Source organism: Salmo salar, chromosome 04, assembly GCF_965601325.2.
Source record: "Salmo salar chromosome 04, fSalSal1, whole genome shotgun sequence".
NCBI lineage: Eukaryota > Metazoa > Chordata > Actinopteri > Salmoniformes > Salmonidae > Salmo > Salmo salar.
Window position 1 is genome coordinate 54,445,516 of NC_138294.1, and position 16,810 is coordinate 54,462,325.

The 16,810-nt window shown below is 41.1% G+C and overlaps 1 protein-coding gene across 1 annotated transcript in view; it reads left to right on the forward strand.

Moving 5' to 3' along the window:
• Positions 1-454: 454 nt before the first annotated feature.
• LOC106603307 (relaxin receptor 1) overlaps positions 455-16,810 on the forward strand; it is a 43,708-nt gene continuing 27,352 nt past the window's right edge. The window contains exons 1-4 of the mRNA XM_014196821.3: positions 455-633; positions 6,530-6,682; positions 7,997-8,068; positions 8,375-8,480. Coding sequence (XP_014052296.2) covers positions 465-633; positions 6,530-6,682; positions 7,997-8,068; positions 8,375-8,480 — 500 coding nt within the window. The 5' untranslated portion in view covers positions 455-464. The remainder of the gene's footprint in view (positions 634-6,529; positions 6,683-7,996; positions 8,069-8,374; positions 8,481-16,810) is intronic.

Here is a 16,810-nt window from a genome sequence, read left to right on the forward strand (position 1 = left end):
GAGAGAATTGTAAGGTTTCATTGCACTCCTTTCTTTTCTATGATGACACACCGTGATCACCTCACTTAGTTTTTGAATTAGATATTGGATTTCATCCAAACAATAAATGAAACAATTTTCTGTATGAGCTGCACCTGAAATCTCAGCACCAATCCAAGGTATAAAAAGTGATTGATCAGACAGATGCAATGTACAGTACCCAGGCAGGACGTAGTCAAGAGATGATCAATAACCAATAATGGCTATTGTTGTATTGTTCTCTTTTTTTTGCACATTGGCAGAGTTATTGTATAAGCAAATGTTCAGCCGTGTGTGTGTGTGTGTGTGTGTGTGTGTGTGTGTGTGTGTGTGTGTGTGTGTGTGTGTGTGTGAGAGACAGAGAATGAGTAAATGAGTGAGTGAGAGAGAGTAAAATGAGAGATACAGAGTGTGTGTATGCAGCACACACTTAAATGCAAGAGGCTATGTGTTTGAGAGATCTGACACCAAAAGCTGGTGGAGTCAGCGCAGTGGAGCCTCATCCTCACTTGCGATCACTTGGATCAGGATTACAGAAAGAGATGCATCTCGTTACTACTCCTATAATGCACCCTCTATGCATCTTCGGTTATCTTTCTCTGACAGCTGTCATAGGTAAGTCATTTAATTTTGGTATCAATAATAGGATAATAACTGTATAGACTGGGATTCAGACATTGACAAAATCAGTGATTATCCTGCTTCTATGAATCATGTGCACTTCATTCTCGTTAGTGAAAATGAGGAAAGGGAATCAAAGTGCTATTGGATGACACTGAAAGTACAGCTTATTTGTGCTAACATACACAGGTTTGAATTGCCTGTTAAGTCTACTAAATAATATATGAATATCCCTCCTGAGTAGAATGGGGGAATTGACCCATAACATTACATTATATATTTTTTGCATTAGTCCAATAAGTGAGTTAGTTAACAAATTAGTTAAGAAATTTGATGAATTAGTTAAGAAATGAAGAGTTCCAGTATAACAGACAAGTGGCTTCAAAGCCTCTCAATGGCCAAGACATAGTTTCAGCAATCCAGGGTTTATGTATGTCATTGGCTGTAATTCTGCCACCTTCCACCGGAGATGCGGAAATCTGACATATGTAGATGTGGTGGATTTGAGATGCAGCCCATGCAAATTCTTTTATATATTTAGCTTAAACTGACATATTTGGATGGGGAATGTTTTATTCTGTTACTTAGATTGACGCACGGGTACGTCAATAGACTCAATTAAGACATTTGTTAAGAAATTTGTTGAGTTAAGAAATTAAGAATTTAAATGGGCTTCTTTTATTGGAATAGGCCATGCTTTTCATTAAATAGCAGTAAACGTATTGGTTATAGACTGGTTATAGCGATATTGTTGAAATATATAAATGCAGCTGCCACTGTATTGAAGCCATTGGACGCAGTTTATCATAACGCACTACGCTTTATTACGGACGATAGGTTCAGTACAGCATTGTATTCTATATCAGAAAGTAGGCTGGCCCTCTTTGAAGTGTCGTAGATCGATGCATTGCACTCTTTTTGTTTCAAAAGCCCTCGAGCATGAACTTCCACCGTACCTTACGCCATTGTTATAGACGTATGAGATACCAGGCCCAGTCTCCACTTTTCGTTTTTTTGCACCTTGCTTGTGGAATGGTCTCCAAGGCTCTCTAAAGTTGGATGAATTGGTTTCTCTAGGGAAATTCAAAAAGCTCATTGAGCACATTGTTACTGAAAAATGTGTTTGTTTTCTATGAATGTGTTTTGCTTTTTTTGTATTGATGTGAATATTTAAGTGTATATTGATGTGTATAGTGATGTGTGTAGTTTATATTGATGTGTATTGATCTATATTAATGTGTATGCAGGGCTTATCTGTGAAAGAGACCTGGGTCTAAGCATGACTCTCTGTTGAAATAAAGATTATACACAGTACCAGTCAAAAGTTGGGACACACCTACTCATTCCAGGGTTTCTCTTTATTTTTCTATGTAGAATAATAGTGAAGACATGAAAACTATTACATTTTATATTTGAGATTCTTCAAGTAGCCACCCTTTGCCTTGATGACAGCTTTGCACACTCTTGGCATTCTCTCAACCAGCTTCATGAGGTAGTCACCTGGAATGCATTTCAATTAACAGGTGTGCCTTGTTAAGTTCATTTGTGTAATTTCTGTCCTTAATGCGTTTGAGACAGTCTGTCAGGTAGGGATGATAAACAGAAGATAGCACTATTTGGTAAAAGACCAAGTCCATATTATGGCAAGAACAGCTCAAATAAGGAAAGAGAAATGACAGTCCATCATTACTTTAAGACATGAAGGTCAGTCAATGTGGAACATTTCAAGAAACTTTGAAAGTTTCTTCAAGTGCAGTCGCAAAAACCATCAAGTGCTATGATGAAACTGGCTCTCATGAGGACCACCCCAGGACAGGAAGACCCAGAGTTACCTTAGCTGCAGAGGATAAGTTCATTAGAGGTACCAGCCTCAGAAATCGGCAATTAAATGCACCTCAGATTGCACCTCACAGAGTTCAAGTCACAGACACATCTCAACATCAACTGTTCAGAGGAGACTGTGTGAATCAGGCCTTGGTAGTCAATTTGCTGCAAAGAAACCACTACTAAAGGACACCAATAATAAGAAGAGACTTGCTTGGGCCAAGAAACACGAGCAATGGACATTAGACCGGTGGAAATATGTCCTTTGGTTGGATGAGTCCAAATTTGAGATTTTTGGTTCCAAACGCCGTGTCTTTGTGAGTCAGAGTAGGTGAACGGATAATCTCCACATTTGTGGTTCCCACCGTGAAGCATGGAGGAGGAGGTGTGATGGTGTGGGGGTGCTTTGCTGGTGACCGTCTGTGTTTTATTTAGAATTCAAGGCACACTTAACCAGCATGGCTACCACAGGATTCTGCAGCGATACACCATCCCATCTGGTTTGCGCTTAGTGGGACTATCATTTGTTTTTCTATTTGACCAAGAAGGAGAGTGATGGTGATGCATCAGATGACCTGGCCTCCACAATCACCCAACGTCAACCCAATTGAGATGGTTTGGGACGATTTGGATCACAGAGTGAAGGAAAAGCAGCCAACAAGTACTCAGCATATGTGGGAACTCCTTCAAGACTGTTGGAAAAGCATTCCTCTTGAAGCTGGATGAGAGAATGCCAAGAGTGTGCAAAGCTGTCATCAAGGCCAAGGGTGGCTACTTTCAAGAATCTAAAATCTAAAATAAATGTTGATTTGTTTTATCACTTTTTTGGTTATTACATGATTCCATATGTGTTATTTGATAGTTTTGATGTCTTCACTATTATTCTACAATGTATAAAAGAGTACTAATAAATAAAAACCCTTCAATGAGTAGGTGTGTCCAAACTTTTGACTGGTACAGTATATATTTATTATTGTAATTTTTTAAATTATTATTATTTATTTTAAATATGACATCTCCCACAAAATGCCACATAGCATTCCTGAACACAATAGGGTCTCTCTAGAGTAGACGTAAACTAATTTAGATACAGATTCAAATATCATACACATATTCATTGGTGGTGGTTCACCCAAGCAGCAGGTGGGTAGAGATTTTCACAGTGTGATTACAAGCAAGCAGCCATTTGTTGCAATGTTTGCTTTTTTGTAGCAATTTATTTGCTACATCTGTTTGGTTTAGATTAACCTTGTTGCACATTTTGCTGTGTTTGTTTCCAGATTGTGAAACAGTGTTAAACATGGAATGACTTGCTGTTGTTTTATGACAAGCACTTATGTAAGACCCACATTTAGTAACTGCACTGAACAGAAGCAATGTATGATAGAACGAACCACAATCTTTGAACACTGAGACAGATCACAAATTCTCCACATACAATTACAGTTTACAAGACTATTCAAATGAGCTGAGACTGTTGGTCTTAATTTCAAAGATACAAAATTAAAATGCAAGATTTATTATCAGCACATTTTAATGCTAAGTGTATATTTAAATATTCAAGTCAGCATTTGAACTAACCCTTTGAGCATGAGGGAAATTAAACAGTTGAAAGAGTTACCCCATGGAGTGGTGTTTTGCTTGTGATTATGCAGAGCATCACATGTAGGATGTATACTGCTCAAAAAAATAAAGGGAACACTTAAACAACACAATGTAACTCCAAGTCAATCACACTTCTATGAAATCAAACTGTCCACTTAGGATGCAACACTGATTGACAATACATTTCACATGCTGTTGTGCAAATGGAATAGACAACAGGTGGAAATTATAGGCAATTAGCAAGACACCCCCAATAAAGGAGTGGTTCTGCCGGTGGGGACCACAGACCACTTCTCAGTTCCTATGCTTCCTGGCTGATGTTTTGGTCACTTTTGAATGCTGGCGGTGCTTTCACTCTAGTGGTAGCATGAGACGCAGTCTACAACCCACACAAGTGGCTCAGGTAGTGCAGCTCATCCAGGATGGCACATCAATGCGAGCTGTGGCAAGAAGGTTTGCTGTGTCTGTCAGCGTAGTGTCCAGAGCATGGAGGCGCTACCAGGAGACAGGCCAGTACATCAGGAGACGTGGAGGAGGCCGTAGGAGGGCAACAACCCAGCAGCAGGACCGCTACCTCCGCCTTTGTGCAAGGAGGAGCAGGAGGAGCACTGCCAGAGCCCTGCAAAATGACCTCCAGCAGGCCACAAATGTGCATGTGTCTGCTCAAACGGTCAGAAACAGACTCCATGAGGGTGGTATGAGGGCCCGAAGTCCACAGGTGGGGGTTGTGCTTACAGCCCAACACCGTGCAGGACGTTTGGCATTTGCCAGAGAACACCAAGATTGGCAAATTCGCCACTGGCGCCCTGTGCTCTTCACAGATGAAAGCAGGTTCACACTGAGCACATGTGACAGACGTGACAGAGTCTGGAGACGCCGTGGAGAACGTTCTGCTGCCTGCAACATCCTCCAGCATGACCGGTTTGGCGGTGGGTCAGTCATGGTGTGGGGTGGCATTTCTTTGGGGGGCCGCACAGCCCTCTATGTGCTCGCCAGAGGTAGCCTGACTGCCATTAGGTACCGAGATGAGATCCTCAGACCCCTTGTGAGACCATATGCTGGTGCGGTTGGCCCTGGGTTCCTCCTAATGCAAGACAATGCTAGACCTCATGTGGCTGGAGTGTGTCAGCAGTTCCTGCAAGAGGAAGGCATTGATGCTATGGACTGGCCCGCCCGTTCCCCAGACCTGAATCCAATTGAGCACATCTGGGACATCATGTCTCGCTCCATCCACCAACGCCACGTTGCACCACAGACTGTCCAGGAGTTGGCGGATGCTTTAGTCCAGGTCTGGGAGGAGATCCCTCAGGAGACCATCCGCCACCTCATCAGGAGCATGCCCAGGCGTTGTAGGGAGGTCATACAGGCACGTGGAGGCCACACACACTACTGAGCCTCATTTTGACTTGTTTTAAGGACATTACATCAAAGTTGGATCAGCCTGTAGTGTGGTTTTCCACTTTAATTTTGAGTGTGACTCCAAATCCAGACCTCCATGGGTTGATAAATTTGATTTCCATTGATTATTTTTTGTGATTTTGTTGTCAGCACATTCAACTATGTAAAGAAAAAAGTATTTAATACGATTATTTCATTCATTCAGATCTAGGACGTGTTATTTTAGTGTTCCCTTTATTTTTTTGAGCAGTGTACATTGTGTAAAATTAAATGTACAGTAGTAAAAGTGTGAAACTGTCTAATGGCTTCATTCCCTTGGGTAACTCAGTTCAAATGTACAAATTCAAACCAATGAACTGTAAAGTGGACTTTTATAATGTCTTGTTTTTTAGATACAGATGAAATGTGGAAAAATGTTGTAATAATTAAGAAAAAAAACTTCATCCAACTCCGGAGCTGTTCCACTGCCACCATGGGGAATGTGGGGGAACACAGGGGAACCTGCGTGACGTCTTGAGGATGTGAGGTCACACGAGTGGTGGCAGATCAGTCAGAGTTCTAAGCACAGCTTCCATCAGTCATGTGACCTGACAGCATCACGAACTCAGACATCTTGGAAAGGAGGCAAAACTATCATCATAGATGTCATGTATAATCTATTAACTCAAAGTCTTTAATGTAGGACTGTGTATTTGTTATATTTCAAAAAGCATATTCATTTGTTTTTATTTAATCACTATATTTAACCATAGGTACTCAGCTAATAAATATCTTGCATAATTTAGAATAAACCTATGGTCTCTACATGAAATATGACAGTGACAAATAAGTGCACTTAGCTGTACTTGTTTACCTCCAAGCAGGCCATTTACAAAGCCATTGTGCTCATACAATGTTTCAATTTATCATACATTTTTCATTTCATATGTCTTGATTTCTCTATTTTCTATTTGACTTCATTATCTTGTTTTTCATTACTTCTATCCATTGATACTAGAAATATGTCCATGCTACTCGAAAAGGCTTTTAACGTATTTTTGGATTGAATCAAGAGATGTTTTAGTGTCTCCTTTAGAATCCTCCACAGACAGCAGCCTCAACCCTGTCTGTCCACTGGGCCAGTTCCCCTGTGGCAACCTGTCTGTATGCCTGCCCCAGCTTTACCACTGCAATGGGGTCCAGGACTGTGCTAACGGAGCTGATGAGGAGAACTGCGGTGAGCCTTGTACAACAGCAGCTACAAGAGTATAAACAGATGGTTATTGTGCAGTATGTTTTTGTCACACACCAGATAGGTGCAGTGAAATGTGTTGTTTTACAGGGTCAGCCTTAGTAGTACAGCGTCCCTGGAGCAAATTAGGGTTAAGTTCCTTGCTCAAGGGCACATCAACAAATGTCTCACCTTGTCGGCTCAGGTATTCGAACCAGCAACCTCTCAATTACTGGCTCTAACCACTAGGGTACCTGCCTCCCTAGTTGAAGTGGGAGGGAGGGCAGGGGTGGTGGAAATAAGATAGCATTTAGAAGACAATTATTTCTGCTGCAATGCATCTGCTCTGAGATAGTCATCAAGCATCTAGTCCAGGGGTATTCAACTCTTACACTACGAGGTCCAGAGCCTGCAGGTTTTCTGTTCTACTTGATAATTAATTGCACCCACCTGGTGTCACAGGTCTAAATTAGTCCTTGATTAGAGGGGAACAATGAAAAAAGCAGGAGAACTGGCTTCGAGGTACAGAGTTAAGTTTGAGGGATCTAGTCACATCAAATATGAACAAACATATAGGTAACTGACAAAATAAAGGAAACACTTGTGTAAATAAAGATCCAAAGTATATTGAAAGCAGGTGCTTCCACACAGGTGTGGCTCCTGAGTTAAGTAAGTAATCAACAAAACACTAAATTATGGTATTTAGCATTTTATTAGGATCCCCAATTAGCTAATGCAGCAGATACTCTTCCTGGGGTCCACATAAAACATAAAACATGACATAATACATATCATTAATAGACAAGTACATCACAAGGCCAGAGCTACATAAATAAAAAATAAGAATACATGCTTTCATATATTTAGGCCTTCATAATCATGTGATTCATAGACACTACTGAATGAAAGTGCAACACACAACAACTAAAATGGAAACGCAATAACAAGGTGTGTTGCAAATAGGCTGACACTTTTCACTAAATTCTGCTGACATGAATATAGCAATCTTGTTTCGCTAAATTCCCCTGACGTGAATACAGCTACCTTGTTTCTATAGTTACCACCCATAATGGGTATCCTGGGGTAAAGTATAGACTTTTTTCAATTTCTCGTGGAAGAATGGTGTCGCATCCCTCCAATAGAGTTCCAGACACTTGTAGAATCTATGTTCTGGCGGCTCGTGGTGGTCCAACGTTTTATGCTAGTGTTTCTTTTGGCAGTTACCTGTATGTCTATAACTTCACACATTTTAGTTGCACACAAAAACACACACATAATGTATGCACAAAAATAAAAACATTCACATGTTTCCCTGTACAGTGGATAACAGCGGGTGGCCACATCTTTTTGATGCCTTTATGAAGAAAAATGTTGAAGATTCCAAGGAATGCAGTGAGTTGATGAGTAAAATTTTCTGATGCAAATGCAACTATTTACCTAGCCTAACTAATGTTGCAATGCTTTGAATTAATAATACATTAGCTAAACCTGAACTAAAGCAAAAAATGTGTCAACCCATTTTAAATATGAAATCATGCTTTGAGGTCATCCATTCACATCCATCTGTTACTGTCAATAACATAAATAATTTAAGCAATTCTAAGAAACTTTTAGGAATTATATCAAACAGTAATTTCAGGAAATGGTATGTGGGGCAACTGCGTGTCTGTGCATGTCTTCTGTGCTTCTGTCCTGCAGTACTGGACGTGTTCCCAGAGGTATGTTTCTGTGAGGGCAGGAGAATAAACTGTAACAAAAAGGGTCTACTAAGTGTCCCAGCTGTGTCTTCCAATATAACAGCTCTGTGAGTATATTGGATTCCTGCCCTTGGGAAGTCTAACCCTAGAGCACAGCGATTGGTATTGGGATGGCTATAGTATATTGTATATACATATACAGCACCAGTCAAAAGTTTGGACACACCTACTCAAAGGGTTTTTCTTTATTTGTACTGTTTTCTACATTGTAGAATAATAGTGAAGACGTCAAAACTATGAAATAACACATATGGAATCATGTAGTAACCAAAAAAGTGTTTATCACTCATCACTCTCCTTCGTCAAATAGCCCTTAAACAGCCTGGAGGTGTGTTTTGGGTCATTATCCTGTTGAAAAACAAATGATAGTCCCGCAAGTCTTTCTTATTAATGGTGTCCTTTAGTAGTGGTTTCTTTTCAGTAATTCGACCATGAAGGCCTGATTCATGCAGTCTCTGTCACGCCCTGACCTTAGAGAGCCTTTTTTATTCTCTATTTGATTAGGTCAGGGTGTGACTTGGGTGGGCATATCTATGTTTCTATTTCTTTGTTGGCCTAGTAGGGTTCCCAATCAGAGGCAGCTGTTTATCGTTGTCTCTGATTGGGGACCATACTTAGGCAGCCATTTTCCCACCTGTGTTTGTGGGTAATTATTATTTTCTGTGAGTGTTTGTGTGCGCCACAGTTGCGTCACGGTTGATTTCTGTTTACCTGGTTTTTGTGAAAGGTTTCACTTCCATTAAAGATGTGGAATTACATGCATGCTGCGCCTTGGCTCATTTATGACAGGGAGTTTGAAGACAGTGATCGTGACAGTCTCCTCTGAACAGTTGATGTTGAGATGTGTCTATTACTTGAACTCTGTGAAGTATTTATTTGGGCTGCAATCTGAGGTGTTGTTAATTGCCGATTTATGAGGCTGGTACCTCTAATGAACTTATCCTCTGCAGCAGAGGTAACTCTGGGTCTTCCTTTCCATGAGAGCCAGTTTCATCATAGCACTTGATGGTTTTTGCAACACAAAGTTCTTGACATTTTCCACATTGACTGACCTTCATGTCTTAAAGTAATGATGGACTGTCGTTTCTCTTTGCTTATTTGAGCTGTTCTTGCCATAATATTGACTTGGTCTTTTACCAAACAGGGCTATCTTCTGTATACCAACCCTACCTTGTCACAACACAACTGATTGGCTCAAACACATTTGGAAGGACAGAAGTTCCACAAATTAACTTTTAACAAGGCACACCTGTTAATTGAAATGCATTCCAGGTGACTACCTCATAAAGCTGGTTGAGAGAATGCCAAGAGCGTACAAAGCTGTCATCAAGGCAAAGGCTGGCTATTTTGAAGAACCACAAATATAAAATATATTTTGATTTGTTTTAAAAAAAATTGGTTACGACATGATTCCAAGTGTTATTTCATAGTTTTGATGTCTACACTATTATTCTACAAAGAATATAGTAAAAATAAAGAGAAGCCCTGGAATGATTAGATGTGTCCAAACTTTTGACTGGTACTGTATATCAGGACAAAATGTGTACATCTATAGCTAGGTTTCCATCCAATTGGCGACAGATTTTCATGAGAACATTCAAAATCTGCATAAAGAAAATATGTGCATTTTCCCACCAGTGGTGTGATTCCACCAAACTGACCTGTTGCAGATAAAAATCTGTTTGTAATGACATAGTGCAAATAAAATGTACTTTTTCGCTTAAGTATTCATGTACCGAATAGTTCAATGTGTTTCCATCGCATTTTCAACTCTCCCAATAGTTTTGTAACAAAAGATGTTGCGTTAAATAGTAAATGTGCCTAATCTGGTCTTGGCACGTGTGCTCTAGCCAACAGCTCACAGATACAGTGCGGTTAGACTGTGTGGGTAGGCTAGTCTACATGATGAGATTATAATGGATAAGAGTGAGAATACTTTTATTTGTCAAAGGGTAATCAACCATGGATCATCATGTCACCAGAATAAGACCGTCAATATTTATTGGAAAAGAGCACCAAGCTCATCACGTGCAATTTCACCACATTGTGAAGTTCAATCAACTACAGTCTAACAGGGCATTCGGAAAGTATTCAGACCCCTTGACTTTTTCCACATTTTCTTACATTAAAGTCTTATTCTAAAATTGATTCTTTCATTTTTTTCCCCTGATCAATCTACACAATACCCCATAATGAAAAAGCAAAAACGGGTTTTTAGAAATGTTTGCAAATGTATTACAAATACAAAACTGAAATATGACATTTACATAAGTATGCAGACCCTTAACTCAGGACTTTGTTGAAGCATCTTTGGCAGCGATTACAGCCTCGAGTCTTCTTGGGTACGATGCTACAAGCTTGGCACAACTGTATTTGGGGAGTTTCAGGTTGTCAGGTTGGATGGGGAGTGTTTCTGCACAGCTATTTTTAGGTCTGTCCAGAGATGTTCGATCGGATTCAAGTCCGGTCTCTAGCGGGCCACTCAAGGACAATCAGAAACTTGTCCCAAAGCCAGTCCTGCATTGTCTTGGCTGTGTGCTATCGTGATGTTGGATTGATTAAAATGTGATGACTGCTGTTCATCGAATGATTAACTGTTTATAATTACGTGACTAAATGAATCAGGTAAATATTAACTCAGTAACCTGTGACAACATGGGAAAGTTTGGCTTTATTGAGTTTCTATTTCCCAAATGAACTCTCGAATATCAGAATATCGATTTCACAACAGTCGCTAATTAATTAATTTCCTCTACAGTCTCATTCTGAACATCACATAATCCGGGAATCTGCACAAACCAAAAGAGGGGTCTTCTGAGGATGGCTAATCAGCCATATAGGTGGTTCCAGCGTGGGAATGAAAGCAGTGTAGATACACGATTCCTTGGAGAGAATAACCAGGTGGTCCTGCTTGAATTCACCCTCTTAGACACAACTACACATCCGTAGCATAGATTGATTAAGGTTCCTTTGTCTTCTTCAACCTCATGTTGCGTTTTGGGGTTACAACTAATCGGACCTTGGCTGCAGCTCATGGTCATAATGTTAATTCTTAACTCACATGTTTTATACTCTCGGGTCAGAAATGGGCATTTTCGCCTTTAGGGCAAGTTCTCTGGGCGTAACTAGTTACGAGGCAAAGTCTGGATTTGACTCAGATCCAATTTAGACAACTAACTTCACATTTCATCTTTACAAAGACATTCTCTTTGATCTGGACATTTTCCACACAACGTACATTATGCAAACATCAGGTACATATTGTGAAAACTCTTCACATTACAATGTTTTCGTTATAACATTGTCATTTAACTTTTAATAACATAACGAAAATGACATTCATTTTCATATTCCATCTATCGTCATTACTACCATTTTGGCTGACAAAACATATTGTCCCAAAGTCCATTTATTGCATGTTACTATATTGTGGCGTTGTTTTTCTAACTGATGTTTGTATGGGGACCTTGTTTATGGCTCTGTCACTTCCTAAGCATCAAAGGAAATGAAACAAAATGAATAAAAACATAAACAAGAGATACAAAATGTATCTACCACACCTTAACCTGTCTGGGCTAGGGGGCAGTATTTTCACGGCCGGATGAAAAACGTACCCAATTTAAACAGGTTACTACTCTAGCCCAAAAACTAGAATATGCATATTATTAGTAGATTTGGATAAAAAAACACTCTGACGTTTCTAAAACTGTTTGAATGCTGTCTGTGAGTATAACAGAACTCATGTGGCAGGCAAAAACCTGAGAAAAATTCAAGCAGGAAGTGGAAAGTCTGAGAATTGTAGTTCTTCTTTTGATTCTCTATCAAAGCTACAGTGTCTGTGGGGTGACGTTCCACTTCCTAAGGCTTCCATTGGCTGTCTAAAGCCTTCATAAAGTGGTTTGAGCCTTCTCCTGTCACTGAGCAGATAATAGGAGCTCAGTTAATGAGTGGTCTGCCTGGCAACAAAGGGATTGTATATGCGCGGTCACGCCGTTCCTTCTTTTTCTTCTTGAATGAATATGCTATTGTCCGGTTGGAATATTATCGCAATTCTACGTTAAAAATACCATAAAGATTGATTTTAAACAGCGTTTGACATGCTTCTAAGTACGGCAATGGAACATTTTGACTTTTCGTCTCTCGTTCCGCACTCGCGCGTTATGCCTTTGGATAAGTGATCTGTACGCATGAACAAAACGGAGGTATTTGGACATAAATATGGATTATTTCGAACAAAAACAACATTTCTTGTGGAAGTAGCAGTCCTGGGAGTGCATTCTGACAAAGATCAGCAAAGATAAGAGAATATTTCTAACACTAATTCTGAGTTTAGGTTGCCACGAACTTGGCGGGTGTCTGAATAGCTCACCGTGATGGCTGAGCTATGTACTCAGAATATTGAAAAATGTGCTTTCTCCGTAAAGCTATTTTAAAATCTGACACAGCGGTTGCATCCAGGGGTAGTCTATCTATAGTTCTTTAAATAATTGTTATATATTTTGTCAACGTTTATGATGAGTATTTTTGTTAATTGATGTGCACATTCACCGGCCATTTTGGTGGGAATACATTTTCTGAACATCACGTGCCAATGTAAAATGCTGTTTTTGGATATAAATATGAACTTTATCGAACAAAACATACATGTATTGTGTAACATAATGTCCTAGGAGTGTCATCTGATGAAGATCGTCAAAGGTTAGTGCTTCATTTAGCTGTGTTTTGGGTTTTATTGACACATGTCCTTGCTTGGAAAATGGCTGTGTGATTATTTTTGTCTATGTACTCTCCTAACATAATCTAATGTTTTGCTTTCGCTGTAGAGCCTTTTTGAAATCGGACAATGTGGTTACATCAAGGAGAAGTGTATTTTTAAAATGGTGTAAAATAGTTGTGTTTGAGAAAGTTGAATTATGACATTTTGTTGTTTTTGAATTTGCCACCCTGATATTTCACTGGCTGTGTCCCGCAGGTGGAACGCTAGCGTCTCACCTAGCCCATAGAAGTTAATCATCTAATTTGGACTATGTTCTACGTATGTCTAAGGTCTTGGCTAAATTACTCTATCATGGCATTGTCTCTAATGTCATATCTGGGGCAATCCTACTTGAAGGTGGGTAGTTAAGTCACTTGGAAAAATGGCACCCTGAATGACAAAGCTTACATTGGGGACATTACAGGGCTGACCTAGCGAATTCAGGAGAGGAGCCTGGGGATGCTCTGGATAGAACCCCTGATGGGGTTTCAGGATCTATTGCCAACCTTCCGAAAATTGGGATCGCTTCCGTCCCACGGTTGATCCTAGTAAAAGACCTCATTAGGTCTTCCATTGCACGTGTGCGCCTGTGTACGTACTGTAGTAGGTGCACACGCCAAGGGAAATATGACCAAGGATCATGGTAACAGGATACTGTCCGGCACCTTCCGAGAGCAGGTGAGAGACGAATCTTTTGGCTTGTAGTCAGTCGGGTCACCTATCGAGAGTAACACCCCGACAAATCATTTTTTTCGCCTGGGCTCTGCTAGTTCTGACTGGGTGACTGTGAACTTTTGGAGTTGGGCCAACATACGGGCAGTGCCCAGCTGGGCATGCTTAACTGTCTGGTTGGTCCAGTCAGCCCCGGCCCAACTCAAATGCGCTGCAGGTGGAATGTGTTGGCGGTACACGTTCTCTGCATCTAGGCGGACGTACACCCTCTGCGTGTGTACTCTGCAGTTAGTTAAAAGGAGTCCTGGATCATCGCGGAGAACAATTCCCTTAGGGAGTCCGCTCGTGGTTACGTTTGCTGGGTTGGTTTTGACCAGGACACAGAGTGTCAGGATCAGCCAAAGGAACTCCATTCTACAGAAATGCATAATCAGAGATATTGTTTGATTATTTTAGTTATTTGCTTTTGTAAACAAAAATGTTTTGACAACAATTTTTCAGATTTTCCTATTTTGGACAGCACAGCGCAGGACAATATCAATAGTTACAACACGTATATATCTTGTAGATGGGAAGAGAAGAAAAGATGATTGGTGGAACGTACTGACCTCCTGGAAGGGATCAGCTGAGGGTACTTAACCTGTTAGGGCTAGGGGGCAGTATTGACACGGCCGGATAAAAAACATACCCGATTTAATCTGGTTACTACTCCTGCCCAGTAACTAGAATATGCATATAATTATTGGCTTTGGATAGAAAACACCCTAAAGTTTCTAAAACTGTTTGAATGGTGTCTGTGAGTATAACAGAACTCATATGGCAGGCAAAAACCTGAGAAGATTCTGAACAGGAAGTGGCCTGTCTGACAAGTTGTTGTTCATCTTGGCTCTTTTTATTGAAGACTGAGGATCTTTGCTGTAACGTGACACTTCCTACGGCTCCCATAGGCTCTCAGAGCCCGGGAAAAAGCCGAATGATATCGAGGCAGCCTCTGGCTGAAACACATTATCGCGTTTGGCAAGTGGCCGATCAGAGGACAATGGGCTTAGGCACGTGCACGAGTCGACCACGTGCTTTATTTTCTTTCCTCTTTTTACCTAAACGCAGATTCCCAGTCGGAATATTATCGCTTTTTTACAAGAAAAATGGCATAAAAATTTATTTTAAACAGCGGTTGACATGCTTGGAAGTACGGTAATGGAATATTTAGAATTATCCCCCTCTGTGTTTTAGGAACCACCCACCTTCGAGTGGCGTCAGTTTCTGAAACATAAACCAGTAGGTCATCTACAAGTGTGAGGTGCTGTTTAGTTGTGTACAGCGAACGCAAGTCATGTAAACCTGGCAAAGACAGTTCGGACACTGGGTGATTGACAGGATCAACAGGAAAGCCATCAAAGTGGCGAGGGACTCATCTTGGTGTTGCATTGCTACCAGGTCACCATTCATGAATGAATAAGTTAGCAACACATAATGTTCATGCAAAGACGTTTCCCGCGGTACTACATGGCAACACGTTACCACAGACACCATGGCCGCCTCAGTGATTTTTGCATCTCGAGCATCGAACACCCAAGGGGTGCCGTGAATTGCACCAGATTTCGCCATGCTGTTGGCATGGTCATTGCCAATTTTGTCACGGCCAGGTGATTTGGAGTGTCCCTTGACTTTTTTCCAATACACCTGTATGTCGTGTTTGGTGATGAGGTCATCGCAAGCTAGAATGAGCTCTTCGTTTTTCACTTCTTTGCCACTTGAAGTAGTCATGTGCTTTTGTTTCCAAAACGGTAAGTGGCATAAAAGAAGGTGAGTCTGGCGTAGTCTGAGTCGATGCAGATTGCGAGTTCTGATAAGTCGTGTTTCACCGCTGTTTGCAGTGTGATAAGCACGCCCGCCACTTCTGCGAACTGGCTGGTCTTGTTGCCTAGCTGAAATTAAAGTGATTTGCATGGAATGTCATTGTGCCATATCAATCCCACACCAGCTTGCAAGTGGACTAGATGGCGGTAAGAACAGCCATCCACAAATGCCATCCACATGCCAAGAAACTCGTTCTCTTCAAAGTAGTGATGGTTCGAAGGCCAAGGCGGAGCTACGTCACGCGGGGGTGGTGGAAAGTCAGTTTCATCATCACCACAACGCTAAAGTCCCACCCAAAGGCAAGTTTTTCACTTTTGCATAGTTGACTACTACATCATGGCTCTGCAGCATCATCAGCCAAGCCGCTATTCTGCAGTTGTGTACAGCACCCTCACGGATTTGTTGGCTTTTCAGAAAAGTCACAGGCTGGTGACATGTTTCTATGATCACCTTTTGTCTGCCGACATAACTGGTGAAGTGTTTGACCGCCCAGACTGTCGACAGCAGCGCCTTTTCGCAGTTTGAGTACTTGTGTTCAGCAGGGTTGAGTGTTTTGCTCGAGTAAGCAACCACACATTTGTCTTGGTCGTATTTTTGGTACAACCCAGCACTAAGGCAGTGTTATGAGAAACCGACTCCCAAAAATAACATATTGTCTTTGGTGGGGTATACCAGGCCTCTCAAAGTAGGTTTTTCAAGGAAGCCACAGCTTCGCTGTGAGTGCCCTCCCAAACAAATGGGGTGTCTTTATGAAGAAGACGGGTCAAAGACTTTGACAAGTCGGCGTAGTTTTCGATGAATTGACGGGAGTAATTACATACTCCCAAGAAACTGCGCACCTCATGAAGGTTTGTAGGTGTTTTGATGTTGCGGACTGCTTGGATTCTGTTAGACTGTGGCAGGATGCCCTCAGCACCCACCAGAAGCCCAACGTAGTTTACCTTGGTCCTGCACCATTGTCTTTTCATGATGGCCAACTTAGCCCCTGCCGTCCTGAGTTGGGTAAGAACGTGGTCCATCTCGTTGAGGTGATGTGACCAAGTCTCACTTCTCATGAGAACATTATCGTACCCCTGGAGGCTGCATCTG